Genomic DNA, 24,247 nt, shown 5'->3' on the forward strand with positions numbered 1-24,247 from the left:
TGGAGTATGACGAATCGTCAAGTGTCTCATGATCCTTCCGACTTGCACAATCTATTAAACTCATCGTAATGTAACTCTAAGCCATTGTGCATGACGGAGGTATTTTATCTGCTTTTCCGTCTGCTTTTCAATCATAATTTTCCAAGACTTAAATGTGGAAAACACATCGCTTTTCGCTTCGTGAAGAACGCCCAAACTTTTCTCGGAAAATCATCAATAAAGGTTAGCATATAATTAGCTCCACCTCTCAAGGCACTCGGACGGCCCCCACGATCGTAATGGATATACTCCAACGCTTCCTTCGTGTTATGGATTCCTCTAGTGAATCGAACTCTCTTTGCTTCCCAAAACACAAGGTGCTCACAGAAATTCAGTTTGCAAATTCCTTGCCCATTAAGAAGTCCTCTTTGCTTAATTCGCCATGCCATTCTCACTCATATGCCCTAGGCGATATGCCAAAGTTTAGTAATATCATCATCGACAAGGAAGAGGAAGCGACAATGCATCACCAAGAATAAAGAGAACCCAGAAACATATAACTTGGCAATCTTTCTTTGCCCTTTCATCACAACAAGGGACCCTTTGAAATCTTTAAAACCCCACTTTCACCGTGTATCTGCATTCTTTGAATCAAGAGTACTCAACGAAATTAAATTTCTTTTCAATTCGAACATGCCGCACGTCACTAAGTGTTCGACAACTCTATCAAACATCTTAACTTTAATTGTTCCAACACCGCGATTTTACATGAAGCATTATTTCCCATCAAAACAACACCTTCAGACATCGTTTCATAAGTTGTAAACCAATACCGATTGGGACTCATGTGGAAGGTGCAAACTGAATCAAGTATCCACTCCTTGCTTACTTTAGAATCATTGATGAAGCAACTAGAAGTTCACCATCGCGTAGTCTTCTACAACATCGCCTTCACCAAATTTTCCGGTCTGTTTTCCTTTTGATTCGCAGCCTCCTTTTAATCTTATTTTGTAGCTTATAGCACTCAGATTTAATGTGCCCTTTCTTCTTGCGAAGTTGCAAGTTTTACCTCTGCTTGAAGATTTCGATCTACCCTTAGATTTACCACGAGGATTCCGCTCTGTTCTACCACGATCATCATCAACATTCCGGTCTTGTCTCCCACGAACAATGAGACCCTCTCCCTGAGAGTTGGGTTTAACCACAAGATGCTTCATCTTATCATACGAGGTTAAAGAATCATAAACCTCATCAACTGTGAGAGACTCACGGCTATATAAAATCGTGTCTCTAAAGGTTGAATAAGACGGGGGCAACGAACAAAGTAGAATCAACCCTAGATCTTCCTTATCATACTGAACCTCCATGGCCTCCAAGTTTGAGAGAATTTCTTTAAACACTGTTAAGTGTTCGTGTACAGACGCACCTTCTTCCAAACGATGAGCATAAAGACGCTGCTTCATATGCAACTTGCTTGTTAGAGTTTTCGACATACATATTTGTTCTAGCCTCTTCCATAATGCAATGCGCTTTCTCTTTCATCACATCCTGTAAAATTTCGTTGGACAAATGCGAGATGTAATTGTGTTAATGCCTTTCGATCCTTACGCTTCTTCTCTTCATCTGTTAATGTCGAAGGCATCTTATCTATCCTAGCGGGCATCCTCTAGATCCATCTGTGCAAGAATCGCTTGCATCTTAATTTGCCACAACGCAAATCGGTGTTGCGATCCAACAATGAATTTCATACTTCAAAGACGCCATTACCGTGATCGAGATGAATAACCCTAAGCTCGATACCAATTTGTGAAAAATAAAATAGAATAAAATAAATAAAAATAAAGAACACATAAATTTTACGTGAAACCCTTTCGGAAAAAAACCACAGGCAGAGGAGAAGAAAATTCACTATGTCAAAAATTTTACTCAAATACAAGAGGAATAGACTATGTCTATTTATAGGCTTGCAAAGCCATATTCTAGTAGGATTGAAACACCTTATCCTAATCAATATAAAATAGATGGAGTTTAATAAGGTTTAAAACCTTATTCTAAAATAAAATAAAAGAAGTCTAGTTCTATATGGATTTTACTTTTATTTTATTTTCCATCGTATTTTATTTAAATAAGAATTTGGGTCACTTAATTCTAATGTAATTATTAAATAAAATTATTCTTTTAGCGAGATTCCATAAACATTAGATTAGTGAATCGAACATCGTTAACAACTACTATTTATTGGTTCTCTCTTTAGTGCTTTGAATCTTTATCTATTTTTATTTTGGAACAAAGTGCAAACCAAATCTTTTTCATTTAATTACATAAAATAAAATTATATTGTTAAATTTTTATATTAAATGTTTATATTCACATGCAACATACGTAATGTCAAAAATAGTAATAACTAAACGTATGTAATGTTTATATCCTTGTACTACACGTAAGTTATATATTTAGTTTGTATGCTATAATTTGATCATTTTAGTTTCTCTATTTTTAATTTTAAAACTTTAGTCCTGATTAAACAATAGTCAATAAAATTAAAATTATTAAGTTAAATTTTATTATTGCTTAAACTCATAGGTTGCAAACTAATGTCATGTCAGCTTGTTATTTTGATACGGTACTCTAAAAAAAGACATGTCATTTAAGCTAATGGATTTAATGATTACCATTTGAGTTGAGACTGAAAAACAGTTACCTCTTTTACGCAGGCAACAATACAGATTATATCAACAAAAAAGAAAAGAAAAGAAAAGATGTCTTCTTGAGTAGCTATGATCATGCAAATGCTTCATATCACTGCAGCAAAAAATGATGAACCAGAAATCAGTTAAAAAACTTATACATGAACTTCATTGAAGAACACATATATACTGATATATATATATATATACAAAAGGGTTTAGAGATGCACACCTGGGGAAGGTTTAGTCCATTTTCCATGAACCCAGTCTTGGTGTAGCCTTAAATCAGAGTGTTTAAATTCCATTTCTTCATGTGTAGCCAAATAGACCTGATATTTAGAATCATCAGAATGGACGTTAATAATCACACCCTTCCACCACCCACCTTTGTACAAAGCTTCAACTTGATCAAGCATTTCGAACTGGTCAGGCACCGGAATATCAGGTGGACAAGGCCTAATCTGCAAGATATCCATCTCTTTCCCTAAACCAGTGTCATCTTCGGTTTGCACGGTCTCATACTGAATCATGTACCTATTATTCCCCACTGGTTTAACAATAATTGCAGCAAACCAAGCACGGTTAAAACCATCTTCATCATTGGCCACCTCAACAAGTGCTCCCTCAGTCAGCTCTTCCATCTCCATTGTTATCTTTGTTGGATCTTCTTCCCTTTGTACTTCCTATATGCCAAGAACCAAGCATATATTAAAGGAGAAACCCCAAAGAAACAAGAATTGCGTATACCTAAGATTCAAGATGGAAAGAATCAAGAGACAAGAAATACCCGAATAGAGTTTATACCTCCACATCCAGCTCAGATTCCAGCTCTGGTGGCATCCAATACCCACCAAACCAGGTTCTATGAAGCCTCAATTGACTCACTCCAAACACTAAGCACTTTGGCCACTGATACTCACTGTGAAACAAAAAAACATAGTTGTCATCCTGCAACTCTACGACAATCACCCCTTCCCACCAGCCGTTCATGTGATAAGCGTCCGCGTTGTCACCTATCTTGAACTTTCTTGGAGGCTGTGGAGAGGGCTGAGGGCGTATAAAGACGATGCTCATCTTCTTTAAGGGTCTTGCCCCGGTATTTTTATCTAGGTAAAGATCGGTGAATTTGACCACGAAATGGTTAGAGTATATTGGAGTGTCGCGCTTGATAATAATGGCGGAGAACCATGCACCCCGGTAACCAAATCCACGTGGTTTAATCTCAACTCTAGAACCTGGTTGCAGGTGTGGTGGGTCTTCGATGCCGAGGCCGATGGTGTACTTCCCTTTTTGTGACATAGTCCTCCTTTTGGCTGGAGACTGTGAACAGAGAAAGATGTAAACTGCCCATGAATGCTTTTTATATGTTCATTGAACGAACTGTTGGATTAACAAATAACGGCGCATGAATTGGTTTAAGAATCAATTCAATTATAATGTATATAGTTTATTAATAGTATAAGTATTCATATGTAGGTTGTTTATATTGATGTTTTCCGGACGCACTAGTTAGACCAAAAATAAGTGGTGTAATCAATTCGACTATTAATTTATTTTAAAAATATTGGATCAAAATTAGAAGCTCTAATTAGATTTTTTTTAAAATTTGTGAGATTAATGGGAATTTCTTTAAAAAAAATTTAGAAGAGGTTAATTAAAATTAAAAAAAATAAAATTCAAGAGCTTGCTAGTACTGCTATTGAACTTTTCAAGCATATAGTTTAGTTGTTGCAAGCTCATTTTGGGTCTTCACCAGGTTGTCAAGTTCTTCAGCTAGCAGGGATTCTTTAGCCTCAACTTGTTTTATCAATTTAGAGTTTTCCTCCTTCAAACGAATGTTTTCATGCAACAAGTTGACATTTACATCACTGACTTGTAGTTTTTTTTTTTTTGTAGTTTACCATCTTTTTATGAATAATAGTAATTGTTGAGATAATTTTAGAACATGATATGTATTATGAGTTTTTATTTATATTATTTCATTAATTTTTATTATTTTATATGGGATTTTAGTAATTTTATAATTAATCTCATTAACTTGTCATACTAATGATATAAATATTTAAGAATAAAATTATACTTGCAAGGTCAAGCGTGAACATTGAAAAATATTAATTTGATGGGAATAAAGTAGTGGGAACCATTGAGATATTTTTTCAAGGAGTGTCAGTATCAATGCTTGGACCAGTGCCATCTACAATAGTATCGATGACTCAGAACAACTATCATGATTTTGTTGGCAAATTTTGACAACAAATATGTTTAGATTGTATTTTTCGCACTTGATTGAGATCCTTACCAGCCTCTCTCTTATATCCAAACTCCACTAAGCAAGAGATTTAGACATTTTTTTAGATTAGATTGAATCAATCATCATCCCTTAACTTATGGACTGGATCAACTCATGTTGTTGAATGAAGGATATCCAGTTGATTTAAGTCCTATCTCATGCTATTTAAACGATATTATTTGTGTTGTTTATTGCACTTATTTAGAGGGATAATTTATTGTAACAGGTTGAATATATGTTAGCAGGTCTCACTAACTTATATATTGTGAGAACTTGTATAGGTTTTCTATAGATTGAGGGCACTTTATTTTGTTCAGTAAAAAATATTTTTGTGAGTGCATTTTTTTGTATTAATCTAGTGTGTGACTTAGTTAGAGTCTTAAGTTTTCAAAGGAAAAACTTAAGAGGGAAAAAGTTTAGATCTTAGATAAAAAAAAATGAGAAGCCTAAACTGGTGAGTGTTACCGCTTAGAATCACATGTTGCTAAAATAGTGAATATTCTCTCTAGGTAAACCCCTGTAGATGTTAGGATTTCAAGTTGCGTAAACACCTCTTGTATTATTTATTTTTTATGCACTTAGCATTACATGTGCATGAAGCAGTTGAAATTGGTACGAGCATTGCTTGAATCTATCTTCAAATATCAATTTGGACTCAATATTAACTATAGTGAAATCTCTTCAAATGAGAATCATGAGAACCAAAATATTTTTAAATCTTATATTAGATTTAAGAATTTATCTACCGCACCAATCTTTACTTTTCTTTTCATCGTGTTGATATAAGTTTTAGGGTGAAAAAGAATAGGATAATTTCTTACTTTCAAATTTAATTTTTTTTAAGAAAAAATTGGAAGCAAATTTACAACACATGAAAAGTTTACACAATTTGGGTATTTGGTATTTGTTTTTATTTTCTGAAAAAAGTTTAGATTATTTCACTCTAAAAGCTTTAGGTAATTGATATCTGATTGTATTGTTAGAAAAACAACAGTTACTGAATTTTTGCACAGTTAAAATAGAGACAGATAGTGTCAAAAAAAGAAAGAAATTAAGGAGAAAAGATGCCATATTAAGCAACGGTCGAAGCTTGACTGCGTTTATGATCATGCACATGCTTCATATCACTGCAGCAAAAAGTATGAATCGGACATCAGTTAAAAACTTGTACATGAATATCACTGAAGAACACTTATCTACTGAAGGGTTTAGAGATGCACACACCTGGGGAAGGTTTAGTCCATTTTCCATCAATCCAGTCTTGGTGTAGCCTTAATTCACCGTGTTTAAATTCCATTTCTTCATGTGTAGCCAAATAGACATGATATTTAGAATCATCAGAAAGGACCTTAATAATCACACCTTTCCACCATCCACCGTTGTAGAAAGCATCAACTTGATCAAGCATTACAAACTGATCAGGCACCACAATATCTGGTGGACGAGGCCTAATGTGCGAGGTATCCACTTCTTTCTCTAAGAAATCAGTGTTATCTTCGGTTTCCAAGGTCATATACTGAATGACGTGCCTTTTATTCCCCACTGGTTTAACAATAACTGCGGCAAACCAAGAACGGTTAGAACCATCTTCATCATTGCGCACCTCAACAAGGTCTCCCTCATTATACTCTTGTTCCCTTTGTACTTCCTATATGCCAAGAACCAATCATAAATATTAAAGGACAGACCCCAAAGAAACAAGCATAAACTCAAGATTCAAGACGGAAAGAATCAAGAGACAAGAAATACCCAAATTGAGTTTATACCTCCACAGCTAGCTCAGATTCCTGCACTGGCGGTACCCAATACCCATTAAACCAGGTTCTGTGAAGCCTCAATTGATTCACTCCAAACTCTACGTACTTTGGCCACTGATTATCACTGTGAAACATAAAAAGATAGTTGCCATTATTCCACTCTTGAAGAATCACCCCTTCCCACCAGCCGTTCTTGTGATAAGCGTCCGCGTCTTCACCTTGCTTGAACTTTCTTGGACGTAGTGGAGGGAGCTGAGGGCGTATATGGCTGACGCTGAACATCCTTACGGGTCTTTTCCCGGTTTTTTCGTCTTGGAAAAGATGGGTGAATTGGACCATGAACCTCTTGGAGGATATTGGTGTTTTGCGCTGGATGATAGAGGCGGTGTACCATGCACCCTGGTAACCAAATTCGGGGGGTTTAATCTCAACTGTGGAACCTGGTTGCAGGTGTGGTGGGCCTTCGATGTTGACGCCGATGCTGCATTTCCCTTTTTGTGACATGCTCCTCCTTTTGGCTGGAGATTGGGAACAGAGAAAGATGAAAATGGTGAAATGTGATTGCCAGGCTGAACTGATGTAAACTGTTATATGGGTTTGTAGTTGGTAAAGTCAAGTAATAATAAAATTATTATATGCTTCTTTTTTAATATTTCTCGACCCCTAATTTTATTTGTGGCTAATTTATATATATATATGTGGAAAATAAATTAATTCGAGAAATTAGGTTGTAATTTTTGAAATTTACTGATTTATGTTATTTTTAAAGAGAGAGAAAGAAAAATGTATCTTACGTGGCGTATTTTTATTATCATGTCGGTGAATTGTGATATTATCATTAAAGTCTAAGTTTGATTCTTTTTATACGCATTTTAATATATATTATTTTATTTTATATTGTTTCAAGTTTTTTTAATTAATGTTTATAATTAATAAATTTTTATTTTTATTTTTATTTTTAATTTATCTTTTAATTAATAACTATTTTATTTATAAAATCAAATAATTATTGCAAATATAATTATTTTTAGTAAATATAATTTTATATATATAATATTTATTTTTCAATTCATATCATGAATGTAGTAAATTGACATATTATATAAAGAAGAGATCACAATTATCTAATCATCTAACCAAAGAAGCTAATGTAAGTAGGAGAATAATTGAACCCAAGACTCGAGGCTAAAAGCACTAACACTTAACCACTTGACATAATAAACCAATTTATAATCATTTGAAAATCATTTCGATTATAATATAATAATTAATATAATTATAAATACTTTATTAATGATATAATTATTATTAAATAATAATATTTTTATTATTATGTAGGTTGTTTACATCAAAATTGTCAAACCGGACTGAAACATTAGATTGACAATCGGTTAGTATATCCTTCTAAAATAAGGTAAAATTCGATTGATTTGTGAATTAGTACTAACCAAGCTAAAAAATTAGTTAAAGTGGATTTTATAGTGTTTAATATATTTTAAAAAATATAATTTTTTAATAATTCATTTGATTTTAGCTAGATCGACTAGTTCAATTGACAATCAATTTTCTAAGCAGTTCGACCACTAGTCCGGTTTCAAAAATATTGATTTACGTATATTAAGTAATTGTTTATAGATTGGACCGGGAGATATACTTCATAAAATGATAAGACACATTTAGATATTTCAAGCTTTTGGAAGACAAAAGTGAGTTAAGAGGACGTAGAAATTAAGTTATGCTTAGTATGTTAGCACATTCAATCTAGATGTGACCATATCCTTGATACTCGTAACATTGAACATTTTTCTTCTTTTTATCTTTTTTTTCATTCTTCTTTGATGACCAACCCCTTGGATTTTTTCTTGGAAAAATTCTTGTCAGATTCAAATTTCTTCACCTCCTTGATTGCTTTTTAAGCACATTGTTGAAGTTCTGTGTGAGTAACATAATATGCTCTTGGAGTTCCTCAATCATAGTGGTGTTGGAAGTTGGCACTTCTTTTCCCACTTGAAGTGTGATATTTGTTTAACCTTTGGTTCTACTACGTTTGGCTTCATCAAGATTCATTTCAGAAGTCTACAAGGACCCTTTGAGATCATCGATCACCAGACTCTCAAGGTCTTTAGCTTCCTCTATAGCAACAACTTTGATAGATAATCTATAAGCTAAATATCTAAGTACCTTCCTAACCAACTTGGTGTTGGAATATTCTTCACCAAGGGTGAATACCTGATTCAACAGATCGTAGGGTTTTGCATAGGATTCACCTATGGTTTCCAAATCTTGCATTCTCAAGGTCTTGAATCTAATTGTCAGCATCTGCATTTTAGACTACTTGAAATTGCCTCTATTTCTTCATTTTTCGATCCAACATAACCAATTGTGCCATTGAAAAACTTAATGGTTGATTAAGTGTAGTAGGAAAACAGTTAACTATCAAACACAACGAGTTATGCGCAACTTAGCTTGCCGGACATTGGTTAATGACGCAAACTAAAAAATTAATGATTGGGCAATCTTTGGATAACTTCTTCGATAGCTTTAGAATTAAGTATAAATACACACAAGTACTCCATAACACGAGAGTTTCTCTTTCATCTTGGTTCTAGACTCTTTCATACCTTTTCTCTACTAGAGTATAAATGAGAATTTAGAAATTTTTTAGTGAAGATTGGAATTAACTTATAAATTTTAAGAGGTCAAAATATAATTTTATTAATTTTTATTTCAACACTTTTGAAAGGATAACTCATTTTATATTGAAAGAGCTTAAAATATTCAAATATGTCTTACCTTTTTACGAATGAATTATTAAAAATACATAAAAAACTTTAAATATTACATAATCATGTTGAACCAATTCGTACCAATTTACGAATCAATTTATTTTTTCCTTATTTTGCATGGATGCAGAGGTCAGAAATTATTATAAACAACCTACATATTAATATTTATATTATTAAACTATATTTAATAATATTACTAACTATAATATAATTGAATTGATTTTTAATCGCGTATATAAAGATGAAAAATATAAAAAATTTAGACTCAGAATCAGAGTCACATTTCACCAGTTTTATCCTTCTCTGTTTCTCAGTCTCCAGCCAAAAGGAGTATGTCAAAAAGAAGCAAGTATGATCTGGACTCCATCCCCCAAGACCCACCATACCTGCAGCCAGGTGCCCTGGTTGAGATTCAACCCCCCGAATTTGGTTACGAGAGTCCGTGGCACACCGCCACTATCGTCCAGCGCGCTACTCCAATATCCTCCAACAGGTTCGTGGTCCGATTCACCCATCTTTTCCAAGACGAAAAAACCGGGAATAGACCCTTAAGGATGATCAGCCTCGGCGATATACGCCCTCATCCCCCCCCACAACGTCCAAGAAAGTTCGAGAATGGTGACCACGCGGACGTTTATCACAAGCACAGCTGGTGGGAAGGGGTGATTGTTCAAGAGTTGAAGAATGGCAACTATCTGTTTAGGTTTAACAGTGATAATCAGTGGCCAAAGTTCGTAGAGTTTGGAGTGAATCAATTGAGGCTTCATAGAACCTGGATTAATGGGCAATGGATACCACCATTGGAGGCATCTGAGATAGCTGTGGAGGTATATAAACTCTATTTGCCTATTTCTTGTCTTTGGTTCTTTTCATCTATCTTTTGTGTTTGAGCTTTCTTGGATCTTGAGTATATGCAGTTCTTGTTTCTTTGGGGTTTTTCCCTTTAATATATTCTTGGTTCTTGGCATATAGGAAGTACAAAGGGAAGAAGAGCCAACAAAGAAAACGATGGAGATGGAAGAGTATAACGAGAGAGCACTTGTTGAGGTGGCCAATGATGAAGATGGTTCTAACCGTGCTTGGTATCCTGCAATTATTGTTACAGCAGTGGGGAATAAAAGGTACCTCATTCAGTATACGACCATGAGAACTGACGATAACAGTAACATTGGTTTCTTTGGGAAAGTTAGGGATACCTTGCACATTAGGCCTCGTCCACCGGATATTGCGGTGCCTGATCAATTTGTAATGCTTGAACAAGTTGATGCTTTCTACAAAGGTGGGTGGTGGAAAGGTGTGATAATTAAGGTCCTTTCTGATGATTCTAAATATCATGTCTATTTGGCTACACATGAAGAAATGGAATTTAAACACTCGGAATTAAGGCTACACCAAGATTGGATTGATGGAAAATGGACTAAACCTTCCCCAGGTGTGCATCTCTAAACCCTTTTGTATATATATATATCAGTAGATAAGTGTTCTTCAATGAAGTTCATGTATAAGTTTTTTAACTGGTTTCTGGTTCATCATTTTTTGCTGCAGTGATATGAAGCATGTGCATGATCATAAACATAGTCAAGCTTGGAGCGTTTCTGAATATGGCATCTTCTCTCTCTCTTTTTTTTTTTTTTTTTGTTTTGTTTAGATACAATCTTTCTCTTTTTTAACTTTGAAAGAATTCAATAACTCTTGTTTTTCTGGTTTTTCCGTACTTCATATTACATCATTGTTGCCAGCTTAAAATTGATTTTGATGTCGTCCTTATATTGTTGTTGAATTATGGTTAAAAGCATTTTAGCTTTCATAGTTTAGTTCTGACTATAGTTGCTATTATTTTATTTCCATCAAATTAATAATTTCCAATGTTTACCCTTAACCTTATTTACAAAATAGGGTGCTAAACTAACACTTCATACTCGATTCGATTATCAGGTCAAAACATCGAGATGTTACATTCTTTACTATATTATTTACTTATCAAATATTTTCTTATAAACTTTTATAACTTTTTAATTTAATCCTTTTTATCATAAAAGTTTATTATTCAATAATTAATCATATTAAATCAATTTTCTTTCTTATTACACATTAACCACACAATTTATCTCAATATCTTATTTCAATATCAAATTTTTATGTATTTCATTTCTATTTTTTCATCGACATATTTTCTTAAGTTTAATAATTTAGCAGGTATGGTGGGTCTTGGGGGATGGACTCCAGATCATACCTGCCTCTTTTCGACATGCTCCTTTTGGCTGGAGACTAGGAAACAGAGAAGGATGACAATGGTGAAATGTGATTCTGATTCTGAGTCTTATTCTTTTATATTTTTCATCTTTATATTCGGGACTAAAATCAATTCAATTATATTACAATTAGTAATATTATTAAATATAGTTTAATAATATAAATGTTAATATGTAGGTTGTTTATAATATTTTCTGAATTAGATCGAAAATCAACCTATACATCCATGTAGAATAAGGAAAAATAAATTAATTCGTAAATCCGTACCAACTAATTCAACATAATTTTATAATATTTAAAGTTTTTTATGAATTTTTAATAATTTATTCTATTTGAACCGATGAATTTAAGAATTAATAGTCTAATCAATTTAACCACAGATCCAGTTTCAAAAACATTAATTTACATATATTAAGTAAATGTTTATAGATCGGACCAAAAGATATACTTTGTAAGAAGTTAAGATATATTTGAATATTTGTAAGCTATCCTTTTAAAAATGTTGAAATAAAATGAGTGCTTCCCAAAAGCACTCACACATTTTGACTATAAATATAATTATGTATTATTTTAAAATAATTTACACATTAATAATAGTATTTCAATTTTATGTGATATATTTTAGTTTTAAAATATAATTGTACATTATTTTATTATTTTATTTTAATTATTTGAAAAAATTACTATAAATAATTTCCATGCATCTTGATCTATTGAATTACATAATGTTGGTTATAAACTATTTAAAATAATTATTTGATATATCGTTTATGAAACTTTAAACTTCATAAGCAGATTGAAGGTTTATGAAATATTTTTCAACTTTGTATACTAATTTTAATTAAATTATATAATATTTCATACCAATTTTAATTAAATTATATAATATTTATTATTAATCACTTCTATTTAACCAAAGATCAACCAATGATAATGATAAGTACGTATTTAATATTAAAAGAGAATAATCATATAAATATAAAATACAAGACTAATTATAAAAGGGAAATTATTTGGTACACAGTAGAGGTGTGCATGGGCCGGATCGGGCCGGCTTGAAATTTGGGAGGGTTTGGACAAAAAAATTAGGCTCGTTTAAAAAACGAGCTGGGCCTCGGGTAAGGCATTTTTGGCCTGAGCCCGAGGCCGACCCGAATTCACTACATGACAAAAAAAAAATTTTTTAAATATTATTTCCTTATTGTTTTCTCCTATTTTGCTACTATTTTACTATTATGTTGCTACTATTTTGTTGTTATTGTTTGATATTGTATAAAAAATTATTGTTAATTTTTTATTATTTTAAACACATTTGTTAATTTTGTTATTATTTTAGAAGCATTTGCTTGTTAAGTTGCATCTATTTTAGTGTTATTTAAGTATATATATTTTTAAAATTTATTTTCAATATGTTGAGAAATATTTATTTTGATGTTTTAGTATTTTTATAGTTTATATATATTTTAAAATTATATAAAAATAATATAAAAATTAATATGGGCGGACCGGGTCGGGATTGGGTTTTAACATTTTTATTCGGGTCGGGCCTGAGAAAAATTTTAAGCCCATTTTTCAGGCCGGGTTGGGCCCGGGCCTAGCAAACGGGCCTAAATTTTTAGTTGGGCCCGGTCCGGCCCATGCACACCTCTAGTACACAGTTAGTGGAGTTTTTAGATTTCACAAATAGGGTTAGGCGATTGGCAAATGTCTTATAGGGATATAGTAAATATTTTTAAAAAAAGACACGTGTCAATTTTTCGAGGTTGCTTGTGGAATAAAAAAAGTAAACTGTGGTGTTACTAATCCATTATATAAATTTATATAAGATGTTTATTTTTCTCTTAATCCTATCAATCAATAATCTATCTATCAATGTTGAAGCTGTGAAAAAGAGACCTAGGGTGTTTGATGATAAGGTTGTGCATAAGTCAAAAAACAATAATGAGTTAGCTTTTAGTTAGAGAATCTATTTGTTTCGTCTTCTTATATATCGTTCGACTCCGGACTTGGAGCCTACCGGGATCAATGATTTGCATCGTTTGGAATTGTTGGGGTATGGGCAATGCCCGATCAGTCCTAGTCCTCAAGGACCTCATTTTTGCTCACAAGCCTAATGTCTTATTTTTTTTGTCTAAGACCTTTGTTTCATCTAATAAGTTGGAAAATAGTTGCGTTAGTTTACATTTTCATTCTTGTTTGTATGCTGACCGCCTAGGCTGAATCAATGGACTTGCCCTCTTATGGGATAAAGAGACTAATGTAATATCCATAACCTAACACCCCTTGATATGGGAATAGTGTTATTTCAAGATTACACGTGTTAGGAGTTTCAAAAGAAATAAAATAGGAATTATTTGTCTTAGTTGAGAAAGTAGTTGAATATCGGAGAGAATAAAAAAGACTTGTGTATGGAGAGAAATTAATCTGGGATATAGACTAAATCGTAAGAGCATGAAAAGTGTTAGGGAAGAAGCATAAAAATCAAAAGTATAAATGATTAAATTGAATTAGAGGGAAAAATAAGAAAGACTAGAAGTGTAATTTTACCAAAGGTATATAGTAACTCAAGGTCAAAATTGTAGATATTTTCAAAGGGTAAAATGGTCTTTCCTTAATTAGATAATTATGGGAAAATCTTACATGTGTAGACAAAATCTCCACCTTGGATTAAATTGAAAATTAAGAATGAATCTCCAGTATTGGATTAAAATGATGATAAATAGATTTTGATATAATATTTTAATAATTTATTTATTAAATTAATAAGATATTTTGATGGAAAAGTGTAAAAAACTCTTTCTTCTTCCTTACCATCTCAAGCCACTATCATTTCATGAAAGGAAATGAAACTTTCCTTTCCAACTTGGTCCTTTCCACCATTTTTAACCAAACCAAGCTTGAAAACTTCAAATACTCCTACAAATTTTTAGTAAAATCAATAGAGCAACTTCATAGTAAGTTTAGTTTCTTGTAAAGACAACTAATGCTCATATTGGAGGAGAGAGAAATGTGAAGTTAGGGTTTTGTGTAATAGTACAAGGTAAGGATGATAAAGTTTCATCATTAATCTCATGTTTATTTCAATAAAAAGTGCATGGAAGCAATTATTGATGTAACACCCATCGCTCAACTCGATCACCTAGTTTAAGTTATGGAATGTTACATTTGTTGTCGAAGCAACTACAGACGAAAATATCGAAAATAATTCATTTAAACATACAAACATTTCGCAATTACAGTCATAGTAAGAAAATTAGACTTTTCAAGATTCAATCAAGCTTACGAGGACTTGATTGCTAATTCGAACATGAAATAGGGCCAAAGTTTAAAATTTTGAAACTCTGAAATAAGTATCGGTACCCCTAAAAGGTACTGATACCAAAATTAGCTTCGATGTTTGAAAAATTCATCTTTAAACCACAAGTATTGATACTTGACTTATTGTACTGATACTTTTTAATAAGTATTGATACCAAGTTCTAGTACCAATATTATTTTACGATTCTGTTTATTTTGTAAAACCTAGTCAAAGTATAAATGTATCGATACACTTGTAAAATATCATTACCCTGATGTGGGTTATCAATACTTTAGTCCAATATCAGTACCATTTCGACATCTTATTTGTTGAAAAGCTATTTGAAAAGTGCCAAGTGCCGATACCTTCATCTAGGGTATCAATACCTTGGAGCCAAGTGCCAAAAACTCCCATTTTGGTCCCCTTTTATGCCCAAACCAAAAACATAAGCATTTGGTGCATTTAAGCACTTTAGTAACCTACATTAAGACCATTCCAAACAAACACACCAATCCATCATTTAACATATACCAAAATCATTCTTTCATTCATTCACAATAACATATAATACTATGTCATTTTGATATTCAATTCATACCAATGCACCATCAAATAATTCATGTCATATAACTGCCAAATTTGCCATACAAGTAATACTGTATCATTTAACAATATACCATCATATTAACATTTTCACATAAGTATTACCAATTCAAAATTCAACATTCATCAAGATTCAAACCAAGACTACCATTCAAAATAACATATATTAGACCTATATGCATGCCACATAACTGGACATAAAACTATCAAAAGCTACCAAATCAAAGGTTGGATAGTGTGATCTTCGAGTTTATCCAATTGACACGTCCCACAAGCTAACAATTACAAAAAAAAAAAAAAACAACAACAACAAAGTAAGGATTTCTAATACTTAGTAAGTTCATAAGTAATGAATAACAACTTACCTCAATTTTACACTTAAATGCAATAAATTACTCAACTTGATAACAGGCATATACATGGTAATACATTTAACAAAGTGAGCCCCTCATAAAACGTATTATATGGCAACATAAACATTTAACATTTCAAGTCAATGATATTCATATGAAATTAACAATCCAATTACTATTTTCAGTATCCTTTCAACATTTAACAATCCATATATATTTACCATATGATTCTATTTTTTTTATTCTCGTTTTCCATTTACCAATTAGCCCAATGAATGCTAGTAAATAAATTCGGATAGACGGGTAAATACACCAGCCAAAGAGCATTATAGTGCTAAACAGAGAGTACCGAAGTGCCAAGCAGAGAGCACCAAATGCTAAGCAAACAGCACCGAAGTGCTAAATAGAGAGCACCAAAGTGCAAAACTCGTACAAGCGCATAAAATAACACTATTGGCATGCCAATCGTATCCTAATCGTTTACTATGTTCACACAAGCATTAATACAGTATTCTACCCCTTTAAATCATTGTAGTGTCATCATGTACATATCATCTCATCTTAAAAACATTTTGTATCCACTCAGTACATCATATATGCCCTTAATTGCCACATATGTCATACTTTACAATTTAGTCAATACAATCCCAAAAATTATTAAATTCACATCAACTCAAATAAAAAGTAAAATAAAACATTAAAAACAATAACAAGAACTAATATAGTAAGTTCCATATAACTTACCTGTAAAAAACAAAACACACGTGAAGGCTAAATTACAATTTTTCTTTTTCCTTGGTTATCCCCGGTTGATTTAATTCATGATCTATATAATAATTCATTTCAATTTATCAATTCCAAATATCTTATAACATTTAGTTATATGCATATAACATTATAAATTTTATTTTCAAAAGTTCTCAAAATTTTCATCTTTTATTCAATTTAGTCCTTAAAGCCGAATTTACCATAATCTTTCAAACTTAAACTTCGATTACGAAACTAATCTCAATTTCATCCTTCTACAATCCTCTAATATCTATCTTTATAGAAATTCCATTCTGGTTTCTAATTATTCACACTTTAGTCTCTATGTTCAAAACTAACAAATTTCACTTTACAAACTAGTCATTTTTCATATCTAAGCTTAAAATCTAACAATTTAGTACTAAAAGCTTCAAGATTCAACCATTTGAAAACTTTAACATTTTTTAATAATAAAACAAAAGTTAGCTAAATCGAGCTTCTACAATCTCAAAAATATAAAATTTACGAAAAACAAACCTTGAATCCCTTATCATGCTTATGGTCTAACCTTTGAAGCTTAAAAATACATCGACCAATTGTCCACTACACTTAAAAAATGGCTTATTTTCCATTTAAAACCTTGATGCATTTACTATTGTGACAGCCCAAAATTGACCCTAGTCGGGAAGTGGTTTCGGGACCGCTAAACCGAGTCACCGAAATGTTTGAACGTAATATTTATTGTCTAAGAATATGTAATTATGAATGTGTGAAAATTTCAAGCTTCGATTTAGCCGATTGCATGTGAATTCAGTTAGTAGGACTTGTGTGACACTTTTGAAAAGTGATAGGCTAATCAGTAAAGACCTAATAGTGCATGTAGTCAAAGGGAGGACTTGCATGTCAAATTCCCCCAAGTTCTAGTGGCCGGCCATGACAAGGAATCATGGGCAAAACATGTCCTAGACATGTTATGTTGGTACATCATGGGAGAAAAGAAATAAACAAATAAGTATGGGTAATAAAGAATGAAAAAAAAAATGTGTGTGAGTGAACCCCCCTTTGCCGTGAGTTGAAGGAAAGAAAACAAAAAATGAAAAAATGTTCATTCTTGAACATCCTTGGCGAATAGAGGAAAGGAAGGAAGGGAAGAGCTTGAGAAAATCGGCTATGGTGGTTGTTAGATTAAGGTATGACATCATGTGATTCTTTTGGAATTTTGTGAAGTTGAGTTTGTTTTGGTGCTCATAACATGACCCATGTGTTAATTTTTGAGTTTTGTGTTGCAAGAAACATTTGGTTATGTCCTTATATGTCAAATTGATGATAAATTTTTGATATTTGGTGAATGAATATGGGTTTCGGTCATGGTAGACAACAAAGAATGTGGTTGTTGTTCTTGTAAATTTGGATGAATTTTTGGTGGATAGGTGCTTGAATCAAACAAATGATCATGTGTGTACACTAGGTGCTAGTTGAGAAGAATCGGTCACTATATTGGAGGCCATTGCGAATTTGAGTTTAGTTATTGAGAGGGATGAATGTGTTTTGAGTTGATGGAATAAAAGAATGCTTAAAGATGTGTTTATGAAGTAATACATATGTTCTCATAAGCTAAGTTATGTATATGTGATATCTTGCATATTGGTTGTTATGGTAAGGTTTGAGATATTGACGTATGAATATGTTTTGTTTGTGGTTCGGCAACTAATGGTTAAGTTGTTAAGTTACATGCTTAAGTAGTAAATATGTTAAGAATGGTTCTAAAATGTATATGGATGCCGTGTGATTGTGTTTGATTGGGAAGTAAATTGTTTGATTTAGCTCAAGAGCCTAGAGGATCAAAGTCGGATAAGGGAAAAGAGAAAGTAAACGAATAGCCGTGGATATCTAGTCGTCGACCACTTCCGAGGTAAGTTTTAAGTGATTAAACGTTGAGTAAATTCAATCATAATAGGACATAATGAGTTGATTTAATAAGATATGATGTGGCCATGATATGTCTTAAACCCAAATGGTAAGTTCATAAGTGTTTGGACTTGGAAGTTTAAGAGCAAATAGTAATAATTTGCTTGGACAGCAGCAGTAATGTGATTTTAGAAAATCACTATAAATTGTTGGTGTGGAATTATAGGCTGAATAAAATATGTAATCAAAGCTTAGTTGGTCTAGTTTCTTATAAAAGAGACCGTGGAATCAAAGAAATTTCCTATAAAGAGATATTTAAAGTTGTGCGGGACAGTGTCGGAATGACTCCGAAATCCCCTGTTCTGTTTTTGGAAAATCATTATAATTTGTACAAAAATGGTTATAAGATAAGATTTATATGCTTAGACTCCTTAATGAGTATAGTTTCAAATGGAATCAAATAGAACACATTATGAATTCTGTACAATGAAAAATTTGATTCGTAGCGAAGAGTGGTCAGATTAGTCAAACAGTGAAACAGGGGAAACTTTAAGAAAAATTTGGTATTGATTGGCCAAACCAAAAATTCTGAAAATTTCATGGATGGAAGATATATGAGTCTATATTCTGATAAAATTAACGGCAAGTGATTTGGAGTCTTGTAGCTCCGGGTATAAATAATTTAGTGACCATTGCTCAGGAAAACAGCTCATAGCGAATATGTGATTTTGTTGTAAACATGGATAAAAACTTGTTTTAGTTGCTCATAAGCTATTGATTAATCCCATACTTGAATTCTAAATTGTGATATTGTAAAATGATACATGAGTGTTAGATGGATCTTTGATATCAAAATTTGTGAAATTGTAAGTTTATGAGTATTCGAATATGAAATGATAGTATGGCGTGAAATTGAATTATTCGTTGGAAAATGATTGATGTAGATTCGGCCAAGACCAAGTCTGTACGTAATAATATATGTGATAAGGCCTAATGGCCGATGTGATGAATGTGAAAATGTATATATATATATGTGATAAGGCCTAATGGCCGACGTGATGAATGTGAAAATGTATATATATGTGATAAGGCCTAATGGCCGATGTGATGAATGTGGAAATGTATATATATGTGATAAGGCCTAATGGCCGATGTGATGAATGTGAAAATGTATATATATATGTGATAAGGCCTAATGGCCGATGTGATGAATGTGAAAATGTATATATATATGTGTGATAAGGCCTAATGGTCGATGTGATGAATATGAAAGTGTATATATATGTGATAAGGCCTGTGATGAATGTGAAAGTGTATATATATGTGATAAGGCCTAATGGCCGATGTGATGAATGTGAAAATGTATATATATGTGATAAGGCCTAATGGCCGACGTGATGAATGTGAAAGTGTATATATATATGTGGTAAAGCCGAATGGCTAATGTGAATGTTGTAACATGTGATTAAGTGTACATGAAACTTGGAAATATGTTCCGGGTGAGACCCGATGACTACGTGTGGAGATTATGTCCAGGTACGACCCGATGACTACGTGTGGAGATTATGTTCGGGTAAGACTTCGTAATAAGAATTGCTTATAAATATACGCAATGCGAAAGGTTAAACAGGTATGTACTCCAAGTTTATATATGATGCATACGAGAGCAACCTATGGGACTATACCTATGATTATGTGACATCGGATTAGTGTGAGAGGTTATGTGAAATCATACGATATATCTATGTCACATGAGCTCACTTTTATGTGAGAGTTTATCGCCTATTGTATATGATAAGATGTGCATATTCGGTAAAGGGATGGTATGCCCAAGGAAGAGTGAAATAAAATACGAACAACTATGTTATAATTCAATTGTTATCTGTTGACACTGCTTAAAACTTACTAAGCATTGTAATGCTTACTCCGTTTACTCTGTTTCCTCCGCCTTATAGGTCTCATTCTGAAGCTACTGTGCTCGGGGATCGTCAAGAACTAGTCACACTATCACTATCCACTGTTTGGTACTGCTATGTTTTGGAATATCTTATGGCATGTATAGAATAGACTAGTAGTGAGAGGATATTTTGGTTAATGTATAGGACTACTCTTTCGTTTGTTGGTCATAGACCCTTTGATTTTGTGTAAATTTGGATAGCCATGCGAAAATGGCTTGTATACACTTTGGCATGGTATCATAATCATTTTGTATGTTGTCCATTAAGAGATGTGGAAATGTTTGGAATCGATTAGCCCTTGGAATGGTTAATCGTGATCATCTTTGTGACATGTATGCTAAAAGGGCTAGTTGAATCAAGGAAATTATGAAGTAGGTAAAATCTACCTTAAGGACAGAGGTTGACAACTGCAGTGATGTGGATGTGAAAAATCCATAAAAATAGTAGGAATGAAATTAAATAGTGAATAAATTATTTAAATTAACCTTGATGAATCTACTTTCATATGGAAGAAACAAAACGGTCATATGAGTTGTATGTTAAGAGATATTTAGGTTTTCGTGAAACAGGGCCAGAACGGGTTTTGGATTCCCTGTTCTGACTTTGGAAATTCATTGTAAATTAACCAGAGATAATTAGGAGTCATGCCATATATGTATAGATTCCTCTTTGAGTCTAGTTTCTATAGAAACAAACGGCATCAGTATTGAAGCCCTGTACAGGGAGATATCCAGGTCGTAATGCATAAAGGTCAGTGTAGTCACACCCTGTAACAGGGGAGACTTTAACTAATAAACTGTACTATTGGCCCGACCAAAAATTCTAGAAAAAAATTTGTAGATGTATATATGAGTCTAGTTTCAGGAAAAAATTACGAAACTGGTTTTCGAGTTTTTGAACTCAAGATATGATTTTTAAGGCGACAGTGACGCAGTAACCAGCTTGTCTGGAAATTTTTAAATGGACAATGAAAATGATTAAGTCAAGTTTGTGTGCACCTTGTGTTCGACTCCGGTAACGGACTCGGGTACGGGGTGTTACAACTATAAAAATCCTTTAAACCTTTGGCCAATTAAAAATTTATAGCGATTAATTTTTTACACTTTTCAATTTAGTCCTTGTACCTTAACTAGCCATCAATTCAATAAAATTAAAGGACCAAAACTCAATATACCTCTAAATTAGACTTGTAAATATTAAATAATAATATTTATGGGCCCGAACATCATAAATGGGGTTTTGAAATCATCATTTTCGATACCACTAACTTTTAGACGATTACAGTTTATCATTATTTTAATATTAAATTTTGTGCATAAGTGTTATGTTGATTAAGAGAGAGAGAAGAAAGGTGAACATCAAGGTGTTGACAAAGGGGAAAAAATAGCTAAAGAGTGAAAGAAGAAGAAGAAAGCTCATCCAAGCATTTGGTTGTAAGTACCTAAAAAGTTTTACCTTTACCTAACAAAACCTAAGTAAAAATTTTGTTAAATTTGTCATGTAAATATTTATGAGATTAATATATAAAATAATATGTTAATAATTGTTATGAATTTGATATAAGTTTAATTTAAATAGATTATGTTTAATAAAATTGATGTAAGGACTAAATTGCAATGTGTATAAAAATTAGAGAACTGAAATAAATTATTATAATAGAAAGCTTAAATGAATTTTTAATTATATTAAATTATATGCCAAGTGAAATTTTGATGATTATTTAATTTCATGAGATTAAGGACTAAATTGTAAAAAGTATAAAACTTGCATTGTTATTAATTGTTCAGTGAATATGATGATATTAACATATTAAATGTTGATGTAGACAAGATTTGAAGTAGGATATAGATGACATGTCATTAAGAAATTTTTATGTGCGCCACTAATAGTGGCATTTAGATGCAATTCAGCAATACCGTATTTCAATGCTAATGACAATGGCACTTCGGTGCATTTCAGTGACTTGGCACTTCGGTGCAATAACAGTGTACGCACATTTGTTCTAATGATTCAATGTTCTATCCACATATCCTTTATGTCTTATTAAATCAATATTTGGGCTAAAATGAAATGGTAAGTGAAATGGTGAGTAACATATAATAAATAGTTTGAGAATCTTAATGCTTAATGTCTACTTAACTCCATTTTAATATATCTTAAACAAGGTATTTATATGTTTAATATCGATTGCTTGCAAAGGCAAAGCTTAATTCTTAACTGTTTACTAAGTTTTTACAAGCTTAACGTATTATTTTTTCAACGCGTAGGTAAAAGCTCAACTTAAAGCTTTAGAGTGAAGTTACTATCTTAACTCATCTCATCACATCTTAAGGTTTGGAATAGATTATGGATTCAATCTGTTGGTATTAGTTTATGGCATGTACATAAGTTTAACTAAATTATATGTTTAAGATTACCAGTGGAAATACTTAGTGAATCTTGAATATTTTGTTAGCTCTGTGAACTTGGTTGAGCTTTATTTGGAATATATGTTGATTTGATGGTGTTTTATGTTTTATAATGTTTAGAAATATTAGGGAATGATTGGTAATGGTTTTGGCTTGATTTTAGGTGTTCCGGACATGTTTTAGGGGCCCTTGCACACTTATTTCGCAACAAGTCAGGCTTGTATGAATACAAGTAGACAGAATGCCCCAATGAACAATTTCAAGGCACTTGTATCAATGCAAGTCATGGTTGTACCGGGGCAACTGGTACAGGTCACCTAGTTTGTCTGTTTTGCTCCAAAGAAGTTCCGAATGTGTCCCGATTGCAACCAAATTTTGACGATAGCTTGAAAATGACTCAGACCACTCCAAATGAGCTTAATTTGGTTAAAAATGAATTGAATTTAATGATGTTCAAGTTTAATGCTCTTAGTGTCCAAGTGTGACACTCGTTGCTCGGGTTAGCCCAAGTAAGGAGTGTTACAACTAATATCTCAACAATCGGTCATAGAAATTACATTGCTGCAACTGTGGATGATGAGTTGTCGGGTAAATAGCGTCTCACGGGATTCTATGATTCTCCCGAGTCTACGCGTAAAGCTGCCAGTTTTGCTCTTCTTTGTTCTCTTGCAGGTACTTCAGAGTTACCTTTGGGTATGCATTGGTGATTTTAACAATCTCCTTTCTCTGAATGACAAAAGGGGTGGAGGTGATTACCGGACTGCTTGGCTTGAGAGGTTCAAGGACTGCATTTTGGATTGTGAGCTTGTTGAAATTCCATTAACTAGGTTTCTATTTACTTAGGAAAGAGGTCGGAGGTCTGCTACTTTTGTTCGGGAACGCCTTGACAGAGCTTTCTAATCAAGGGTGGGAGGCTTTATTTCCTTTTCATAGTTTGTTTAATTTAGCTTTGTTCTTATTCTGATCATAGTCCAATAAAACTGCATGGTTCAACGATGGCTCCATTATGGCGTGTGAATACAAATGGCTCTCGGTTGAGGGCTTTATGAGGGTGATTCAGGAGAGTTGGGGATGATCGGACCTGAGGGAGGTTATGGATAAGGTGGCTTGTTGTGCTGCTTCTTTGCAAGATTGGAACCGCTCTTGTTTATCACAAACTACCAGCCGATTGAACGATTTAATGCGGAAACTAGAGATATTGCATCTCTAATAATTAAACT

At 32.8% G+C, this 24,247-nt stretch overlaps 1 protein-coding gene across 1 annotated transcript; it reads left to right on the plus strand.

Annotated features, from left to right (window-relative positions):
* The first annotated feature begins 9,831 nt into the window (after window positions 1–9,831).
* Window positions 9,832–11,052, plus strand: LOC108481427 (protein AGENET DOMAIN (AGD)-CONTAINING P1-like). Its single transcript, XM_017784566.2, has 3 exons — window positions 9,832–10,326; window positions 10,472–10,931; window positions 11,045–11,052. Exons 1-3 carry the CDS (start codon window positions 9,832–9,834, stop codon window positions 11,050–11,052), a joined length of 963 nt encoding a protein of 320 aa, XP_017640055.1.
* The last annotated feature ends 13,195 nt before the right edge of the window (window positions 11,053–24,247 follow it).

The sequence above is a fragment of the Gossypium arboreum genome, chromosome 1 (assembly GCF_025698485.1).
Source record: "Gossypium arboreum isolate Shixiya-1 chromosome 1, ASM2569848v2, whole genome shotgun sequence".
NCBI lineage: Eukaryota > Viridiplantae > Streptophyta > Magnoliopsida > Malvales > Malvaceae > Gossypium > Gossypium arboreum.